At 57.7% G+C, this 18,134-nt stretch overlaps 2 protein-coding genes across 5 annotated transcripts in view; one reads left to right on the top strand and one right to left on the bottom strand.

Annotated features, from left to right (window-relative positions):
* LOC311164351 (uncharacterized protein) overlaps window positions 1-18,134 on the bottom strand; it is a 269,234-nt gene that overhangs the window by 222,763 nt on the left and 28,337 nt on the right. The gene's annotated exons all lie outside the window — the stretch shown is intronic.
* Window positions 433-12,790, top strand: LOC311164329 (uncharacterized protein). Of its 4 annotated transcripts, none has more exons than XM_084223737.1 (8): window positions 433-1,095; window positions 1,470-2,480; window positions 2,943-3,944; window positions 4,430-5,530; window positions 5,992-6,993; window positions 7,372-8,376; window positions 8,812-9,819; window positions 10,314-12,790. In XM_084223737.1, the coding sequence occupies exons 1-8, from the start codon at window positions 493-495 to the stop codon at window positions 12,360-12,362; spliced, it is 8,781 nt and encodes a 2,926-aa protein (XP_084079863.1). In that variant the 5' UTR covers window positions 433-492; the 3' UTR covers window positions 12,363-12,790. The 4 variants fall into 4 exon arrangements, with proteins under 4 accessions (XP_084079863.1, XP_084079866.1, XP_084079864.1 ...); XM_084223740.1 differs by having other exon boundaries at window positions 2,943-3,380; window positions 5,123-5,530; XM_084223738.1 differs by having other exon boundaries at window positions 1,470-1,853.

Genomic DNA, 18,134 nt, shown 5'->3' on the forward strand with positions numbered 1-18,134 from the left:
GACAGAGAGAACCCCGGGAGGGCACGGGCACCGCAGGAGGCAGAAATTGCCATGAGGACCCTGACACCTCCCCTGTCCCCTCCCCAGCTGTCCCCGGCCCTGCTGCAGCCACAGATCACCGTGGTGGCCATCCTGGGCGAGCTGCTGGCCACCCTGCCCAGCCTGGACGAGATGACTCTGCTCGTGTCCCCACTGCACCTGTACTGGGACCTGATGGACTTCACCAATGAGCTCCGGGACAGCCTGTACCACACTGATGACACCTGGTGGCGCCGCAGCCTCATCTTCGATGATGATAACCCTCCCGCCTCCCTGAGCCGGGTCCTGGCGGCCTACAAGAGCACCTCAGGGACCACCAGGTTTGATGTGAAAAGGGAGGCCTTGAATTGGCGGGGGTCAGTGGCTGCACTCAAGGACAGGTGGGCCCAGGTGACCAGGGCAGCATCCAAGCTCCCCAGCGCATGCAGGGATTTGGCCACTGAAGTGGCTGACATGGCCAGTACGGCCGCTGCCCGGGCCAGGGAGCTGCAAGCTGAGGCTGCTCATTATTGGACAACTCAGGAAAAACTAGTGGAGCTTCGTCTGGCCCTGGGCAGAGGGGAGGGGGCTGAGCTGGTGGCTGGGCCTGAAGCCCAAGTGAGGAGAGAGGCCATGGTGGCTGCCAGCAAGGCAACAAGGGCCACCGTGGTGAGACAGCGGCTGGAGGTGGCCCTGGGGCTGCTGGAGCGCTTGGTGGTCGCGTGTGACGAAGCCACTGCATTTCCCCGGGAGCTGCAGCGCCTGCTCAGGGACACTGAGGCAGTCCTGGAGGAGACAAATGAGGCATCCCCCGATGTCCCTGAGAACTTGGTGGCCAAGGTGGTTGTGGCCGAGTGTCTGTGGGAGGCCAATGCCCACCTGGCCAAGGATCAACTCAGGGGGACAGTTGAAGACATCACTGACTTCTGTTTCACTGGTGGTCCTGGCGGCCCTGGTGCCCGTGAGGTGGCTGACAAGTGCCAAAGAGTCATTGAGGATATCCCAAGGCTCCTTCGACCCCCAGAGTATTCCCAGAGCATCCCCAGGGTGTCCCCAGTGAGCATGGAACACCAAGAGGTGCCATGGTGGGGGACGGGAGGGACAGAGGGGGCACTGGGGGGGGGATGGGGGGGAGGCGAATGGGAAGGGGGTTGCAAAGGGGACAGGACGGAGTGGCAGGAAAGGGGGAGGTTACAGAGAATGGTGTGGACACGGGGAGGGGGCAGAGGTTGATGGGAGCCACGGGAGGGTGGGGACACGGGGTGGCAGAGGCAACAGCAGAGGGGCAGGAGGCAGGAGGGGCTACGAGGGGATGGGCAGGGGGTGACAGAGGGAACAAGAGGCTGACAAAAGGATGGAGGGAACAAAGGGGACTCCTTGGGGGCAGGGAGCTACCCCAGGAGGCCACAAGTGCCACCATGTCCCTGACACTTCCCCTGTCCCCTCCCCAGCTGTCCTCAGCCTTGCTGCAGCCGCAGGTCACCGTGGTGGCCATCCTGGGCGAGCTGCTGGCCACCATGCCCAGGCGGGCCAAGATGCTACTGCTGCTCATGTCCGCATTGCGCCTGTACAGGGACCTGGAGGACTTCACCAAGGTGCTCCGGTCCGCCCTGTACCACATGGATGACACCTGGCGGCACCGCATTGTCACCGTGGATGATGATGACCCTCCCACCTCCCTGAGCCAGGCCCTGGCCGCCTACAAGAGCACCCGATGGACCAGCAGGTTCTGTGTGCAAATGGAGGCCAGGAAGTGGCAGTGGTCGGTGGATGTGCTTGTGGACAAGTGGGCCCGGCTGGCCAGGGCAGCCACCAAGCTCTGTAACACGTGCAAGGTAACGGTCGCTGAGGCAGGCTACAGAGTTGCTGCTGCAACCGCCAGGGCCAGGGAGCTGCAGGCCAAGGCTGCCCGTTATGGGACAGCTCAGGAAAACACGGTGGAGCTGGGTCAGGACCTGGGTGGGGAGGAGGGGGCCAAGGTGGTGACCAGGCATGAAACCCAGGAGAGGAGAGATGCCCGGGTGGCTGCCAGCGAGGCAGCAAGGGCCACCAAGGTGAGACAGCAGATGGAGGCGGCCCTGGGGCTGCTGGAGCGCTTGGTGGCCGCATGTGACGAAGCCACTGTGTTCCCCCGGGAGCTGCAGCGCAGGGTCGGGGACATCGAGGCTGACCTGAAGGGGACAAATGAGATGTCCCGTGATGTTCCTGACGACTTGGTGGCCAAGGTGGCCACGGCCGAGCGGCTGTGGGAGGCCAGCGCCCACCTGGTCAAGGATGATATGGGGAAGACACTTCCAGACAGCATCAAATTCTTGTTCAGTGGTGGTCTCAACAGCCCCAGTGCCTGTGGGGTGGCCGAGCGGTGCCAAAGAGCCATTGAGGACATCCCAAGGCTCCTTCGACCCCCGGAGTGTCCTCAAGTTGTCCCCAAGGTGTCCCCAGTGAGGAAGGAGCTGCAAGAGGTGCGACCGGGTTGGGAGGCAAGAGGGACAGACAGGACACTGTTGGGGAAGGGGGCAATGGGGCATTGAGGGGATGCAGAGGGTGGCAGGAGGATGCAGGGAGTCACAAAGGGGACAGGAGAGAGTGGCAGGAAGGGGGGAGATGACAGAAGGGTAGATGAGAAATGATGGGGGAACATGGGGGAGGGGGGACACGAAGGCTAGTGGGGGGTGGCAGAGGCGACAGCAGTGAGAGCGAGGGGGTGGCTGAGGGCACAGCAGTGGGGGTAGGTGGTGGCAGAAGGGAGAGCAGAGGAGCAGGGGGTGGGAGGGGCTACAACGCGAGGGGCAGGGGGTAGCAGAGAGAAGAAGAGGCTGACCAAGTAATGGAGGTGACAGAGGGGATCACTCAGGGTCCAGGGGCCACCCCAGGAAGCCGTAAGTTCCCTGAGGTTACTGACACCTACCCTACCCCCTTCCCAGCTTTCCCCAGCCCTGCTGCAGCCACAAGTCACCGTGGTGGCCACCCTGGGTGAGATGCTCTACACCCTGTCCAGGCGGGACGAGGAAATGCTGCTGCCTGTGTCCCCGTTACACCTGTACTGGGATCTCGAGGAATTCACCAATGAGCTCCGGACCACCTTGTACTGCACCAATGACACCTGGGGGTGCAGCAGTGTGGCGACAATGTGGCAACAATGTGCCATCACCGCTGATGGTGATGTCCCTCCTGCCTCCCTGAGCCAGGCCCTGGCCGCCTACAAGAGCACCCCAGGAACCCCCCAAAACTGTGTGACAATGGCAGCCCGCAAGTGGCAGGGGTTGGTGTCTGTACTTGTGGACAGATGGGCCTGGCTGGCCAGGAAGGCCACTGAGCTCCGCAACACCTGCAGGGATTTGGCTACCAAGGCAGCTGACATGGTGGCCACTGCCCAGGCAAGGGAGCTGCAGGACAAGGCTGCCCGTGATGGGACAGCTCAGGAAAACATGGTGGAGCTGGGTCAGAGTCTGGGCAGGGAGGAGGAGGCCGAGGTGGTGGCTCGGCATGAAGCTCAGGTGAGGGAAGAGGCCTTGGAGGCTGCCAGCGAGGCAGCAAGGGCCACCAAGGTGAGACAGCGGGTGGAGGCGGCCCTGGGGCTGCTGGAGCGCTTGGTGGCCGCGTGTGACGAAGCCATTGCGTTTCCCTGGGAGCTGCAGCGCAGGGTTGGGGACATCGAGGCTGCTGTGAAGGGGACAAATGAGGCATCCGCCAGTGTCCCCGAGGACTTGGTGGCCAAGGTGGCCGTGGCTGAGTGGCTGTGGGAGGCCAACACCCGCCTGGTCGAGGATCACCTTGTGGGGACACTTGAAGACATTGTCGACTTCTATTTCGGTTGCGGTCCCAGCAGCCCCAGTGCCCGTGAGGTGGCTGAGTGGTGCCAAAGAGCCATCAAGGATATCCCAAGCCTCCTTCGACCCCCGGAGTGCCCCCAGAGCATCCCCAAGGTGTCCCCAATGATCATGGAGCTCCAAGAGTTACAACGGGGGGAGCGGGGAGGTGGGGACAAGGGGAGGGAGAGGAGGCAGGGGGTAAGGGGGCAATGGAGGATGGAGGGGACGGGATGTCACAAAGGGGGCAGGAGGGAGTGGCAAGAAATGGGGGGGTGACAGAGAAGGGGAGGAGACATGGGGAGGGATTGGGCAGTGGGGGATGGGGGGGACATGGGGGGATGGGGACACGGGAGGTGGCAGGGACTATGAGTGTGGTGGTAGGGGGTGGCAGAGGGGCAACAGTGTGGGCAGGGTGGCAGAGGGGACTGCAGAGGGTCAGGGGGCAGGAGGGGCTGCAAGGGGAGGGGCAGGGGGATGGAGGGAACAAGATGCTGACAAAGGGATGGAGGGGACAAAAGGGACCCCTTGTGGGCAGGGGGCGACCTTAGGAGGCCGTATGTGCCACCAGATCCCTGACACCTCTCCTGTCCCCTCCACAGCTGTCCCCGGCCCTGCTGCAGCCACAGGTCACCGTGGTGGCCATCCTGGGCGAGCTCCTGGCCACCCTGCCCAGTCTGGACGAGATGACGCTGCTGCTCCTGTCTCCAAGCTGCCTGTACTGGGACCTGATGGACTTCACCAGGGAGCTCCAGACCACCCTGTATTGCACTGATGGCACCTGGTGGCACCGCAACGTCACCTCCAGTGATGACAACCCTGTCACCTCCGATGGTGATGACCCTCCCACCTCCGATGATGATGACCCTGTCACCTCCGATGGTGATGACCCTGTCACCTCCGATGACGATGACCCTCCCACCTCCCTCAGCCAGGCCCTGGCCGCCTATAACAGCACCCCATGGACCTCCTGGGAGCATGTGACACGGGCAGCCAGCAAGTGGCAGGGGTTGGTGTGTGTGCTTGTGAACAGCTGGGCCAAGCTGGCCAGGAAGGCCACCAAGCTCCACAACACCTGCAGGGATTTGGCCACCAAGGAGGCCAACAAGGCTGCCACTGCCCAGGCCAGGGAGTTGCATGAGAAGGCTGCCCGTGATGGGACAGCTCAGGAAAACATGGTGGAGCTGGGTCGGGCCCTGGGCAGTGAGGAGGGGGCCAAGGTGGTGGCCGGGCAGGAAACCCGGGTGAGGGAACAGGCCAAGGTGGCTGCCAGGCAGGGAAGAAGGGCCACCAAGGTGAGACAGCGGCTGGAGGCGGCCCTGGGGCTGCTGGAGCGCTTGGTGGCCATGTGTGACGAAGCCACCACATTCCCCCGGGAGCTGCAGCGCCTGCTCAGGGACACCAGGGCTATCCTGAAGGGAACAAAGAAGCAGTCCCTCCATGTCTCCAAGGACTTGGTGGCCAAGGTGGCCATGGCTGAGCGGCTGTGGGAGGTGCATGCCCGCCTGGTCAAGGATCACCTGGGGAAGACACTACAAGAAATCATCGACTTCTTGTTCACTGGTGCTCCTGCCAGCCCCCGTGCTTGTGGGGTGGCCAAACAGTGCCAAAGAGCCATTGAGGACATCCCAAGGCTCGTTGGACCCATGGAGTGTCCCCAAGGTGTCCCCAAAGTGTCCCCAGTGAGCATGGAGCTCCAAAAGGTAGGGGTTGGGGGGGGGGGTAGAGGAGGGGACAGAGGGGACTCTGGAGGGGGAAGGGGCAATGGGGGATGGGGGGGACATGGGGCATGTCAAATGGGACAGGGGGTCTCAAAGGGTACGGAGAGAGTGGCAAGAAGGGGGGATGTGACAGAGGTGGGGAGGGGACACGGGGATGGAGGGGGCAGTGGGGGATGGGGGGACTGGGCAGGTGGGGACCTGGGGGATGGCAGAGCGGACAGCAGGAGGGACAGGGGCTAGCAGAGGGGCAGGAGGTGGCAGAGGGAACAGCAGAGGGGCAGGGTGCCGGAGGGGCTGCGAAGGGAGGGGCAGGGGGTGGCAGAGGTAGCAAGAGGCTGACAAAGGGATCAAGGGGACAAAGGGGACTCCTTGGGGGCAGAGGGCCACCCCAGGAGGCCAGAAATACCACGAGGTCCCTAACACAACCCCTGTGCCCTCCGCAGCTGTCCCTGGCCATGCTGCAACCACAGGTCACCGTAGTGGCCACCCTGGGTGAGGTCCTGGCCACCCTGCCTAGGTGGGATGAGGAGATGCTGCTGCCTGAGTCCCTAAAGTGCCTGTACACGGACCTGGAGCAATTCACTGAGGAGCTCCAGTGCAGCCTGTACACTGATGACCCCTGGTGGTGCCGCAATGTCACCTCCGATGATGATGACCCTCCTGTCTCCCTGAGCCGGGCCCTGGCCGCCTACAAGAGCACCCCATGGACCTCCCGGAAGCGTGTGACAATGGCAGCCAGCAAGTGGCAGTGGTCGGTGAATGAGCTTGTGGACAGATGGGCCTGGCTGGCCAGGATAGCCACCAAGCTTGGCAAAACCTGCAGGGAAGTGGCCAATGAGACGGCCGACATGGTGACCACCACCACTGCCCAGGCCAGGGAGCTGCAGGATGAGGTTGCCCGTTATGGGACAGCTCAGGAAAACATGGTGGAGCTGGGTCAGGCCCTGGGCAGGGAGGAGGGGGTCACAGTGGTGGCCAGTCGGGAAGCCCAGGTGAGGAGAGATGCCTGGGTGGCTGCCAGCAAGGCAACAAGGGCCACCATGGTGGGGCAGCGGCTGGAGGTGGCCCTGGGGCTGCTGCAGCGCTTGGTGACTGCATGTGACAAAGCTGCCGTGTTTCCCCGGGAGCTGCAGCGCAGGGTTAGGGACTTCGAGGCTGCCCTGGAGGGGACAAATGAGTCACTTCCCGATGTCCCTGAGGACTTGGTGGCCAAGGTGTTGGAGGCTGAGCGGCTGTGGGAGGCCAGTGCCCGCCTGGACAAGGATCACCTGCTGGACACACTTTATGACATCTTCAACTTCGCTTTCGAGGGTGGTCCCTTCATCCTGTGTGAAGTGGCCAAGAGGTGCCAAAGAGCTATCGAGGACATCCCAAGGCTCATTCGACCCCTGGAGGATCCCTGTGATGTCCCCAAGGTGTCCCCAGTGAGCACAGGGCTTCAAGAGGTATGACAGGGTGGAGGGGGGGGCATGGGTGGAAGAATAGTACTAAGGAGACATGGGGAGGGAGCAATGGGCGATGGAGGGGACATGGAGGTTGGTGGGGGGGGACAGGAGGGAGTGGCAGGAACGGGGGGGTGACAGCTGGAGGGGAAAGGGGAGTGAGGGGCAGTGGGCAATGGTGGGGAGGAGACACTAGGGCTGGCAGGGGGTAGTGGAAGGACAGCAGTGGGGGCAGGGTTGTGACAGGGCCTACGAGGGGAGGGGCAGAGAGTGGCAGAGTGAACAAGAGGCTGAGAAAGCGACGGAGAGGACAAAGGGGACCCCCCGGGGGCAGGGGACCACCACAGGAAGCCACAAGTGACACCTCTGTCCCCTCCCCAGCTGTCTCCGGCCCTGCTGCAGCCACAGGTCACCGTCATTGCCATCCTGGGCGAGCTGCTGGACACCCTGCCCAGATGGGACAAGACACTGCCCGAGTCCTTAAGGTGCCTGTACTGGGTCCTGGAGGATTTCACCAGGGAACTCCGGGCCACCCTGTACCGCACTGATGACGCCTGGTGGTGCCGCAATGTCATCTCCAATCATGATGACCATCTCACCTCCCTGAGCCAGGCCCTGGCCGTCTCCAAGAGCACCCCAGGGACCGCCTGGAACCGTGTGACAATGGCGGCCAGCAAGTGGCAGCAGTCAGTGTCTGTGCTTGTGGACAGCTGGACCCAGAAGGCCAGGGCAGCCACCAAGCTTCGCAACACCTGGAGGGAGGTGGCTGTTGTGGCGACCGACTTGGAGACCACCGCCGCTGCCCGGGCCAGGGCGCTGCAGGCCGAGGTTGCCCATTATTGGACAGCTCAGGAAAACATGGTGGAGCTGGGTCAGGCACTGGGTGGGGAGGAGGGGGCCGAGGTAGTGGCCGGGCATGAAGCCCGGGTGAGGAGAGATGCCAGGGAGGCTGCCAGCGAGGCAACAAGGGCCACCATGGAGAGACGGCAGGCGGAGGCGGCCCTGGGGCTGCTGGAGCGCTTGGTGGCCGCATGTGAGGAAGCCACCGCGTTCTCCCGGGAGCTGCAGCGCAGGGTTGGAGACATCGAGGCTGCCCTGAAGGGGACAAATGAGGCATCCGCCAGTGTCCCCGAGGCCTTGGTGGCCAAGGTGGCTGAGGCCGAGCGGCTGTGGGAGGCCAACGCCCGCCTGGTCAAGGATCACCTGGCAGGGATACTTCAAGACATCATCGACTTCTATTTCGGTTGTGGTTCCGACAGCCCCCGTTACCACAGGATGGCCGAGCGGTGCCAAAGAGCCATCGAGGTCATCCCAAGGTTCATTCGACACCCGGAGCGTCCCCAGAGTGTCCCCAAGGTGTCCCCAGTGAACATGGAGCCACAAGAGGTGCAGTGGGGGGGATGGACAGAGGGACACTACTGGGAGGGGGCATGGGGTGCTGGAGGGGACATGGGGGTGTCTGGAGGGGACAGGGATTTTCAAAGGGGACAGGATGGAGTGACAAGAGGGAGGGAGGTGACAGGTGGAGGGACACAGGGTGGGTGGGGGATGTGGGGGACCTGGATGGTGGGGATGTGGGGGGGGCAGTCGGGACAGCAGGGCATGTCAGGGGCTAGGATTGTGGTGGCAGGGTGTTGCAGAGGTGAGAGCAGTGGCGGCAGGGGGCAGGAGGGGCTACAGGGGAGGGGCAAGGGGTGGCAGAGGGAGCAAGAGGCTGACAAAGGGATGGAAAGGGCAAAGGGAACCTGGAGGGCGCAGGAGCCCCCCCAAGAGAACACAAATGCCATGAGGTCCCTGACACATCCCTTGTCCCCTCCCCAGCTGTCTCTGGCCCTGCTGCAGCCACAGGTCACTGTGGTGGCCATTCTGGGCGAGCTGCTGGCCACCCTGCCCAAGCTGGACAAGACGCTGCCCGTCTCCCCAGGGCGCATGTACTGGGACCTGGAGGAATTCATCAATGAGCTCCAGTTCACCCTGTACCGCTCTGATGACACCTGGCGACGCTGCAATGTCACCTCTGATGACGATGATCCTCTCACCTCCCTGAGCCGGGCCCTGGCTGCCTACAAGAGCATCTCATGGACCACCTGGGATGATGTGACAATGGTGGCCAGCGAGTGGCAGCAGTCGGTGAATGCGCTGGTGAACAGCTGGGCCAAGCTGGCCAGGAAAGCCACCAAGCTCTGCAGTGACTGGAGGGAGGTGGTCAATGAGGCAGTTGACATGGTGGCCAAAGACACTGCCCAGGCCAGGGACCCACAATACGAGGCTGCCCTTGATGGGACAGCTCAGGAAAACATGGTGGAGCTGGGTCAGGCCCTGGGTGGGGAGGAGGGGGCTGAGGTGGTGGCCGGGCATGAATCCCGGGTAAGGAGACAGGCCATGGTGGCTGCCAGTCAGGCAAGAACGGCCACCATGGTGAGAAAGTGGCTGGAGGCGGCCCTGGGGCTGCTGGAGCGCTTGGTGGCCGCGTGTGATGAAGCCACTGTGTTCCCCCAGGAGCTGCAGCGCCTGCTCAGGGACACCAAGGCCATCCTGAAGGGTACAAATGAGGCATCTGCCAGTGTCCTTGAGGATTTGGTGGCCAAGGTGGCCGTAGCGAAGGGTCTGTGGAAGGCCAACACCCGCCTGGCCAAGAGGCACCTGCGGGGGACAGTGCCAGACAACATCATCAAGTTCTGTATCGAAGGTGGTCCTGACAGCCCCAGTGCCCGTGAGGTGGCTGAGTGGTGCCAGAGAGCCATCGAGGACATCCCAAGGCTCGTTCAATCCTCAGTGTGTCCCCAGCGCGTCCCCAGGGTATCCCCAGTGAGCATGGAGCCCCAAGAGGTGTGATGGTGGTGGGAGGGGTGGGAGGGCAAGACAGAGGGGACAGTGGGGGGCTGGGGAGAGGTCAGTGGGGGAGGGGGGTTGCAGGGAGTGGTGAATGGGACAGGGAGTCGCAAAGGGGACAGGAGGAAGTGGCAGGAGAGAGGGAGGTGTAAGGTGGAGGAGATACTGGGGGGAGGGTGCAGTAGGGGATCATGGGGACATGGGGTGGTGGGATATGGGGGCTGGCAGGCGGTGGCGGAGTGCACAGGGGGTGGCAGGGGCTACGAGTGTGGTGGTAGGGGGTGGCAGGGGGACAGCAGTGGGGGCAGGGGGTGGCAATGAGGACAGCAGGGGGTGGGAGGGGCTACGAGGGGAGGGACAGGGGGTGGCAGAGGGAACAAGAGGCTGACAAAGGGACAGAGGGGACAAAGGGGACCCTTTTGGGCAGGGGGCCACCCCAGGCAGCCGTAAGTGCCACCAGGTCCCTGACACTTCTCCTGTCCCCTCCCCAGCTGTCCCCGGCACTGCTGCAGCCACAGGTCACCGTGGTGGCCACCCTGGGCGAGCTCCTGGCCACCCTTCCCAGTCAGGACGAGATGACGCTGCTGCTCACATCATCAGGGTGCCTGTACTGGGACCTGACGTTCTTCACCATGGAGCTCCGGAACACCCGGGACTGCATTGATGACTCCTGGTGGTGCCACAGTGTCACTGGGGATGATGATGACCCTGTCGCCTCCCTGAGCCAGGCCCTCACTGCCTGGGAGAGCACCCCAGGGACCGCCCGGAACCGTGTGACAATGGCGGCCAGCAAGTGGCAGCGCTTGGTGGATGCACTTGTGGACAGGTGGGCCAAGCTGGCCAGGAAGGCGACCAAGCTCCGTGACACCTGCAGGGATTTGGCCACCGAAGCGGCCGACGAGGTGGCCACAGCCACTGCCCGGGCCAGGAAGCTGCAGGACAAGGCTGCCCGTGATGGGACAGCTCAGGAAAATGTGGTGGAGTTGGGTCAGGGCCTAGGCAGGGAGGAGGGGGCCAAGGTGGTGGCCGGGCAGGAAGCCCAGGGGAGGGGAGAGGCCAGGGTGGCTGTCAGTGAGGGAACAAGGGTGAGACATCAGATGGAGGCGGCCCTGGGGCTGCTGGAGTGCTTGGTGGCCGCGTGTGATGAAGCCACCGTGTTCCCCCGGGAGCTGCAGCGCCTGCTTGGGGACATTAAGGCCACCCGGAAGGCAACAAATGAGGCATCCCCCGATGTCCCCGAGAACTTGGTGTCCAAGGTGGCCATGGCCGAGCAGCTGTGGGACGCCAACACCCGCCTGGTTAAGGATCACCTTGGGGGGACAGTTCGAGACATCACCAACTTCTATTTTGGTTTTTGGCCCACCAGCCTCAGTGCCTGTGAGGTGGCCGAGCGGTGCCAAAGAGCCATCGAGGACATCCAAAGGCCCGTTCAACCCTCAGAGTGTCCCCAGAGCATCCCCAGGGTGGCCCCAGTGAGCGCGGAGCCCCAAGAGATGCGACAGGGGGAAGAGGAGGACAGACAGGACACCGGGGAGAACACGGGACATGGTGGGGGGGGGCAGCGGGAACAAGAGGCTGACCAAGGGACAGAGGGGCAAAGGGGACCCCTTGGGGGCACAGGTCCACTGCAGGAGGCCACAAATGCCACCAGGTCCTTGACACCTTTGCAGCTGCAGGTGCTCGTGGCTGTGGTGGCTGCACTGGGTGAAGTGGTGGCCACCGTGACAGGGCCACACAGGGCCAAGTCTCCAAACTCCCTGCATGAGGACCTGAAGAACTTCACACAGAGCCTTCGTGCAATCCTGAGCCATGGCGGTGGCACTTCCCTAGGCCACCATGGTGTCCCTTCTCTGGGCCAGGCCCTGGCTGCCCTCAGGGCCACCCCAGGCACCACCTGTGCCAATGTGAGAGCCAGTGTGGCCAGCACCTGGCGGAAGTTTGTGGCCAAGATCGTGGACAGATGGGACTGGCTCGCCAGGGAGGCCACCAAGCTCCGTGAGAAGGTGGTCACGGAGCAGCAGCTGATGGTGGCCCTGGACAAGGAGGAGGTAGCCAGGGAAATGGCCATGCATGCTGCCCAGGTGGCGGCAGCCACCAATGAGGCTATGGGAGAGGCTGTTGTGGGTACCAGGCGGGCAGTGCCCGCCACCATGTGGGGACATTGGTCGGAGGAGACCCTGGGGCTGCTGCAGCACTTGGTGGCCACATGTGACAGAGCCACCTTGTTCAACTGGAACATTGAGTGCCGGCTCAAGGAAATGGAGGCTATCCTGAAGGGGAGAAATGAGGTTTCCCCTGATGTCTTCCAGGCTTTGGTGGCCAAAGTGGCCAAGTTTGAGCTGCTGTGGGATGCCAGCACCCGCCTGGCCAAGGAGCACCTGTTGGGGACACTTGGGGTCATTGACAACATCCTCTCGAGTCCCTGTGGTGGCCAGGGTGGCCCTGGTGGCCCCGGCAGCCGCGCGGTGGCTGAGCGGTGCCAAAGAGCCATCGAGGACATCCCAAGGCTGCTGCAGGAAGGTTTCACATGGGAGCAGTGACATCACTGGGGACATCGCTGCTGTCACCTGTTCCATCCCTGTGCAGCATTTGAGAATGATTTGGGGAAGTTTCTGGGAATTTTAAATGATACTGTCCCAAATCCTGATGGGAATTCTTGGGGTGATGTCACTGGGGAAGCCCTGGGGACACTCAGGGGACACTCAGGGACAGGGGTGAATAAGTCCCCTGAAGAGCTTGCAGCTTTCCACTGAGCCTGCAGCTGAGCTGGGTCATAAATAACAATTTAATAATTGGCTTCTGCTATTCTGTATTGGCTTCTGAACATTTGTATTACCTTTTGCACTTTTGTATTGCCTTTTGCACATTGTTATTGATCACCAGCAATTTGATATGGTATTTGATACTGATATTGATTATCGGTAATTCCTTGTAGCTGCTGGTTGGTGCAATATAATCTATCCATTCATGTGTGCACCGTATAGCCTATAAATATATAAAATAATAATTAATAATAATAATAATATCCTCTATAGAAATCAGACCGGGCTGGTATGAACTCTGTGTCAGACACATCACTTGACCCCATTGTGGGACGAGTGGTCAATAAATCCACCCCAACGTTCCTTGAGGGGAGCACAGCCAGGGAGCTTCTTCAAGGCGCTGTCACTGAGATATTTCCCCTTGGAAACCCTGGGTGGAGTGGAAATACACCTGAGCAAATGGCAAAACTAAAATGATATCAAACCCTCGAGGAATGTAGGTTAAAGGATGGGGTCTCTAAAGCTGTAAATTGGGCAAAGCTTCACCAAGTGAGGCAAAATGTTGATGAATCACCCACTGATTTTTGAAACAGGTGCAGAGAAACTACCATAAAATATACTGATCTAGATCTTGAATCAGCTGATGGTAAAGCACATCTGGTTTTGTTTAGCATGGGTCAGGCTTCAAATGATATAAGAAGGAAAGATAAAGGGAGTTCAAGACATAGATAAACTGCTGGCGGATGCCTGGAAGGTGTTTTGAGACGTGCCCAACTGAAGGAGTTCATCCCAACCTAGCAAGAGGGCAACTCAGGAAAAGTCACCCAAGAAAGCTTCCCCTGTGGAGAAGGAGCAGAGTGCATCCTGTAGGAAATGGGGGCATTGGAACAAGGACTGTCCAGTGCTGAAAGAAAAATCATCAGTCCCTCTCGTAGCAGCAGTCCCCACTGGGGAATAATGAGCATTGACTCCATGATTGCAGCAGGCTGATCAATCCCTTTGTTATACCATACTTTACTGCTAAAAAAACCCCATTGCCCTTGCCAGACAGTCACAACACACCTGGATCCAGCTCGTCAATCAATCCAAACAACCCTGGTGAGTGGCCAACTGTTCTGGTTTGAAAGTAAAACCAGGGAGAGACTCCAAGTCAGAAATACCATTTATTAGGTAAAGGGGAAAAAAAACCCAAAAGACATGCAATAGTACAAAATTAAACCACTGACAGAGTCAGAATACAGCCTGACACCCTGCTGGTTAGGGTGGTGGTAGCAGTCCAGATGAAAAGGTCTTGTTGAAGTGGTGATCCCATAGAAAAATCTAGTAGCTCTTGCCCTCTGGAAACCAGTGGGTAAGGGCTGCCTGTTCTGTCCCAAAGCCCAGATGACATCCAGGTGGGGATGCTGAGCTCCTCCCACTGGGCGGAGCATCTCCCAATGGGCTGATATCATTCTGAGTCATGATTGGTCCTTAATTGCCCATCAAACAGAAATGGCTCCTGGAGGGAGTTATCTCTGAGTCATGGGGCAAGGCATTGATGGGCCCGTTACCAGGATATAAGGAAGAAATTATTACCCTCCTGGTTTCAGCAGCTCTTGAGGATGGGCATAGAACACATCTTTATATTGTAACCTAGGACATAATCCACCCCTTATTCTATTACCATCTATATACTACCCAAACAATACCCTCTTACAGATATATATAGGTATACAGATAGAGATACATATATATAAAATACAGAATGGAACTTTATACACAGTTCTCAGTTAAAAATAGGTGTACTTGTGCTACACAAGGGGTTTCCCTGTCCTTCTGCATTAGTCACCAATTGTAACCAGGTCCTTGAGCAAAAACTTTGGTACTGCATGTTGGGCGCCAAAATTATGTTGCAGTTTGCAAGCAAAACCAGTGAGACACTCCAAGTCAGAAATACCATTTATTAGGAAAAAGGGAAAAAACCCCAAAAGACATGAAATAGAACAAAATTAAACCACTGACAGAGTCAGAACACAACCTGACACCCTGCTAGTTAGGGCAGTGGTAGCAGTTCAGATGAAAAGGTCTTGTTGAAGTGGTGATCCTGTAGAAAAGATCTGGCAGCTCTTGTCCTCTGGAAACCAGTGGGTAAAGGCTGCCTGTTCTGTCCCAAAGCCCAGATGATATCCAGGTGGGGATGCTGAGCTCCTCCCACTGGGCGGAGCATCTCCCAGTGGGCTGGTATCATTCTGAGTCCTGTTTGGTCCTTGATTGCCCATCAAACAGAAATGGCTCCTGGAGGGAGTTATCTCTGAGTCATTATTTCAATTAATTAAGCCTCACTAAGATAGTGAGCTGCCTTTGCAACTGTCCCTGAAAAATTAGTGAATAGAAGAGCTGGAAAATTTAATTTTGTTTTGGAAAACATTGCCACTGTTTTGATAGATTTTTTTTTTCTTTCCTACCGCTTCACTTGCTCCCCTGCTCTGATTTTCTCTGAAAAGCAATATTGTGTTTACCTAGTAACAGTGGAGGATAAGTTGTTCTCAGCTGTCAAACAGGAAACTACAATTTATGTGTGACCTGGAAAGATTTCACAGTAACGTTTTTTCCCTATTGGATTGGAAGGCTGGGGAAGCTGGATGGAATTGGTGAGATTTTAAACAGGAGCTGCTGCTCAATGCATGGAATTGATGGGTTCATTGACAGGAGATCAGGAAAAACCATAAACCAATCCCCTGCTGGTGTCAGCAGCTCTTGAGGGTGGGGATAGAATGCATTTTATATTGGAACCTAGGATAGAGCCATTCATTAATAATGGGCCATTAATTGTTAATTATCTGCTGTTCATGGGCCACTACTATTGTCGGCTGTTAATTGGCCATTGAGCATCACTGCACGGCTGATGGGATGACATCATCCCATTGGGAGATGCTTCCCCTCAGGGGAAAGAGCCAAGCATTCCTACCTGGATAGACTGAGGTTTCAAACACCACAGCCCCCTTGGCCACTGCATTCCCAGAAGAGTAGCATTCTTATTCTGTTTCTTGACTTTATTATTGTCATTTTTATTTTTTACTTTAGTTTAATTATTTTTATTTTTACTTTATTTCTATATTTTAAATATGATTTTATATTTTTAATGTTGTTTTTATATTGTTTTTATTTATTTTAAATTTTTTCTATTTTATATTTACTTTTATTCTTAATTTTATTTTGTTGGTTTTGTTTATATATTTTTATTATTTATTATTTTGTTTTATTTTTATTTATATTTATGATTTTATATTTATTCATTTTTACATCTTATTTTTATTTTTATGTCTATATTTTTAAATTTTAATTAATTTATAATTTTAATTTTAATTTTATTCTAATTTTAGCTTTATTTTTCATTTTATTTTTATACTTAATTTTATTTTTATCTTATTTTTATTTTTTATTGCTATCTTTTTATTATTTCTTATTTTATATTTATCTTATTTTTATTTCAGACTTTATTTTTATTGCTATTTTTATTCTTATTTCCTTTTCTAGGTTTCTTTTAATTTTAATTATTTTATTTTATTTTATTTTATTTTATTTTATTTTATTTTATTTTATTTTATTTTATTTTATTTTATTTTATTTTATTTTATTTTTCAAATAAAGAACTGTTATTCCTGCTGCGATATCATTGCCTGAGAGTCTTTTAATTTCAAATTTATAACAATTTGGTGGGAGAGGGTTCACATTTTCCATCTTGGGGGTCTCTTGCCTTCCTCGGGACACATCTCTCTGTTCAAACCAAAACACAGGGAGGTAGGGAGGTGAAAGGGGACATTGGGAGATGGGGGAGGATACGGGGGCTGGTGGGGGTTGGCAGAGGGGACAGCACTGGGGGCAGGGAGGTGGCAGAGGCTACGAGGGAAGTGGCAGGGGTGGCAGCAGGAACAAGGCAGGGACAGATGGACAGTAGAGCCCTCTGGAGAGGGGGACAAAGGGAAACCTTCGGGGAAAGGGGCCACCCCACAGGCCATAAGTGCCACCAGGTCACTGACACCTCCTCTGTCCCCTCCCCAGGTGTCCCCGGCCCTGCTGCAGCCACAGGTTGCCGTGGTGGCCATCCTGTGCGAGCTGCTGGCCACCCTGCCCAGCTGGGATGAGATGACTCTGCTCCTGTCCCCGCTACATCTGTACTGGGACCTGGTGGACTTCCCCAATGAGCTCCAGTACAGGGTGTACTGCATGGATGACATCTGGTGGCATTGCAGTGTCACCTCCGATGACTGTGAGGAGAGAGGCCAGGGTGGCTGCCAGTGGGGCAACAAGGGTCACCATGGAGAGACAGCGGGTGGAGGTGGCCCTGGGGCTGCTGGAGCGCTTGGTGGCCGTGTGTGACAAAGCCACCACATTCCCCCAGGAGCTGCAGTGCCTGCTCAGGGACACCAAGGCCATCCTGAAGGGGACAAATGAGGCATCCCCTGATGTCCCTGAGGACTTGGTGGCCAAGGTGGCCATGGCCAAGCAGCTGTGGGAGGCCAACACCTGCCTAGCTAAGGATCACCTGGGGGGGACACTTCCAGACAGCATCAAATTCTTGTTCAGTGGTGGTCTCAACAGCCCCAGTGCCTGTGGGGTGGCCGAGTGGTGCCAAAGAACCATCGAGGACATCCCAAGACTCATTCGAGCCCCGGAGTGTCCCCGGCGCGTCCCCAAGGTGTTCCCATTGAGCATGGAGCTCCAAGAGGTGCGACCGGGTGGGAGGTGAGGGGCACAGATGGGACACTGCGGGGGGAAGGGGTCAATGGGGCATGGAGGGGACACAGGGGGTGGCAGAAGGATACAGGGGGTTGCAAAGGGGACAGGAGGGAGTGGCAGGAAGTGGGGAGATGACAGGTAGGTGGAGGAGAAATGGGGGGGGATTAGGGAGTGGAGGCTGGGGGGACATGCGGGAGAGGGGACACAAGGGCTAGTGGGGGGTGACAGAAGGGAGAGCAGAGGGGCAGGGGTTGACAGATGGGACAGCAGTGGCAGTAGGGGGTGGCAGAAGGGAGAGCAGAGGGGCAGTGGGTAGCAGAGGGAAGAAGAGACTGACAAAGGAACGGAGATGACAGAGGGGTCTCCTTGGGGGCACGGGGCCAGCCCAGGAGGCTGTAAGTTCCCTGAAACCTCGCTTGTCCCCTCCCTAGTTGTCCCTGGCCATGCTGCAGCCACAGATCATCATGGTCGCCACCCTGGGTGAGATGCTCGCCACCCTGCCCAAGCGGGACGAGGAGATGCTGCTGCCCGTGTCCCCATTGTACTGGGCCTGTACTGGGCCTGTACTGGGCCTGTAGTGGGCCCTGGAGGAATTCACCAATGAGCTCCAGACCACCCTGTACTGCACTGATGACACCTGGAGGGGCCACAATGTCACCGTGTATGATAATGACCCTCCCACCTCCCTGAGTCAGGCCCTGGCTGCCTACAAGAACATTCCGTGGATCTCCCAGAACCATGTGACAATGGCAGCCAGCAAGTGGCAGGGGTTGGTGGCTGCTCTTGTGGACAGGTGGGATGAGATGGCCAGGAAGGCCACCAAGCTTTGCA

This window comes from Fringilla coelebs (assembly GCF_963513975.1).
Source record: "Fringilla coelebs genome assembly, chromosome: 31".
NCBI lineage: Eukaryota > Metazoa > Chordata > Aves > Passeriformes > Fringillidae > Fringilla > Fringilla coelebs.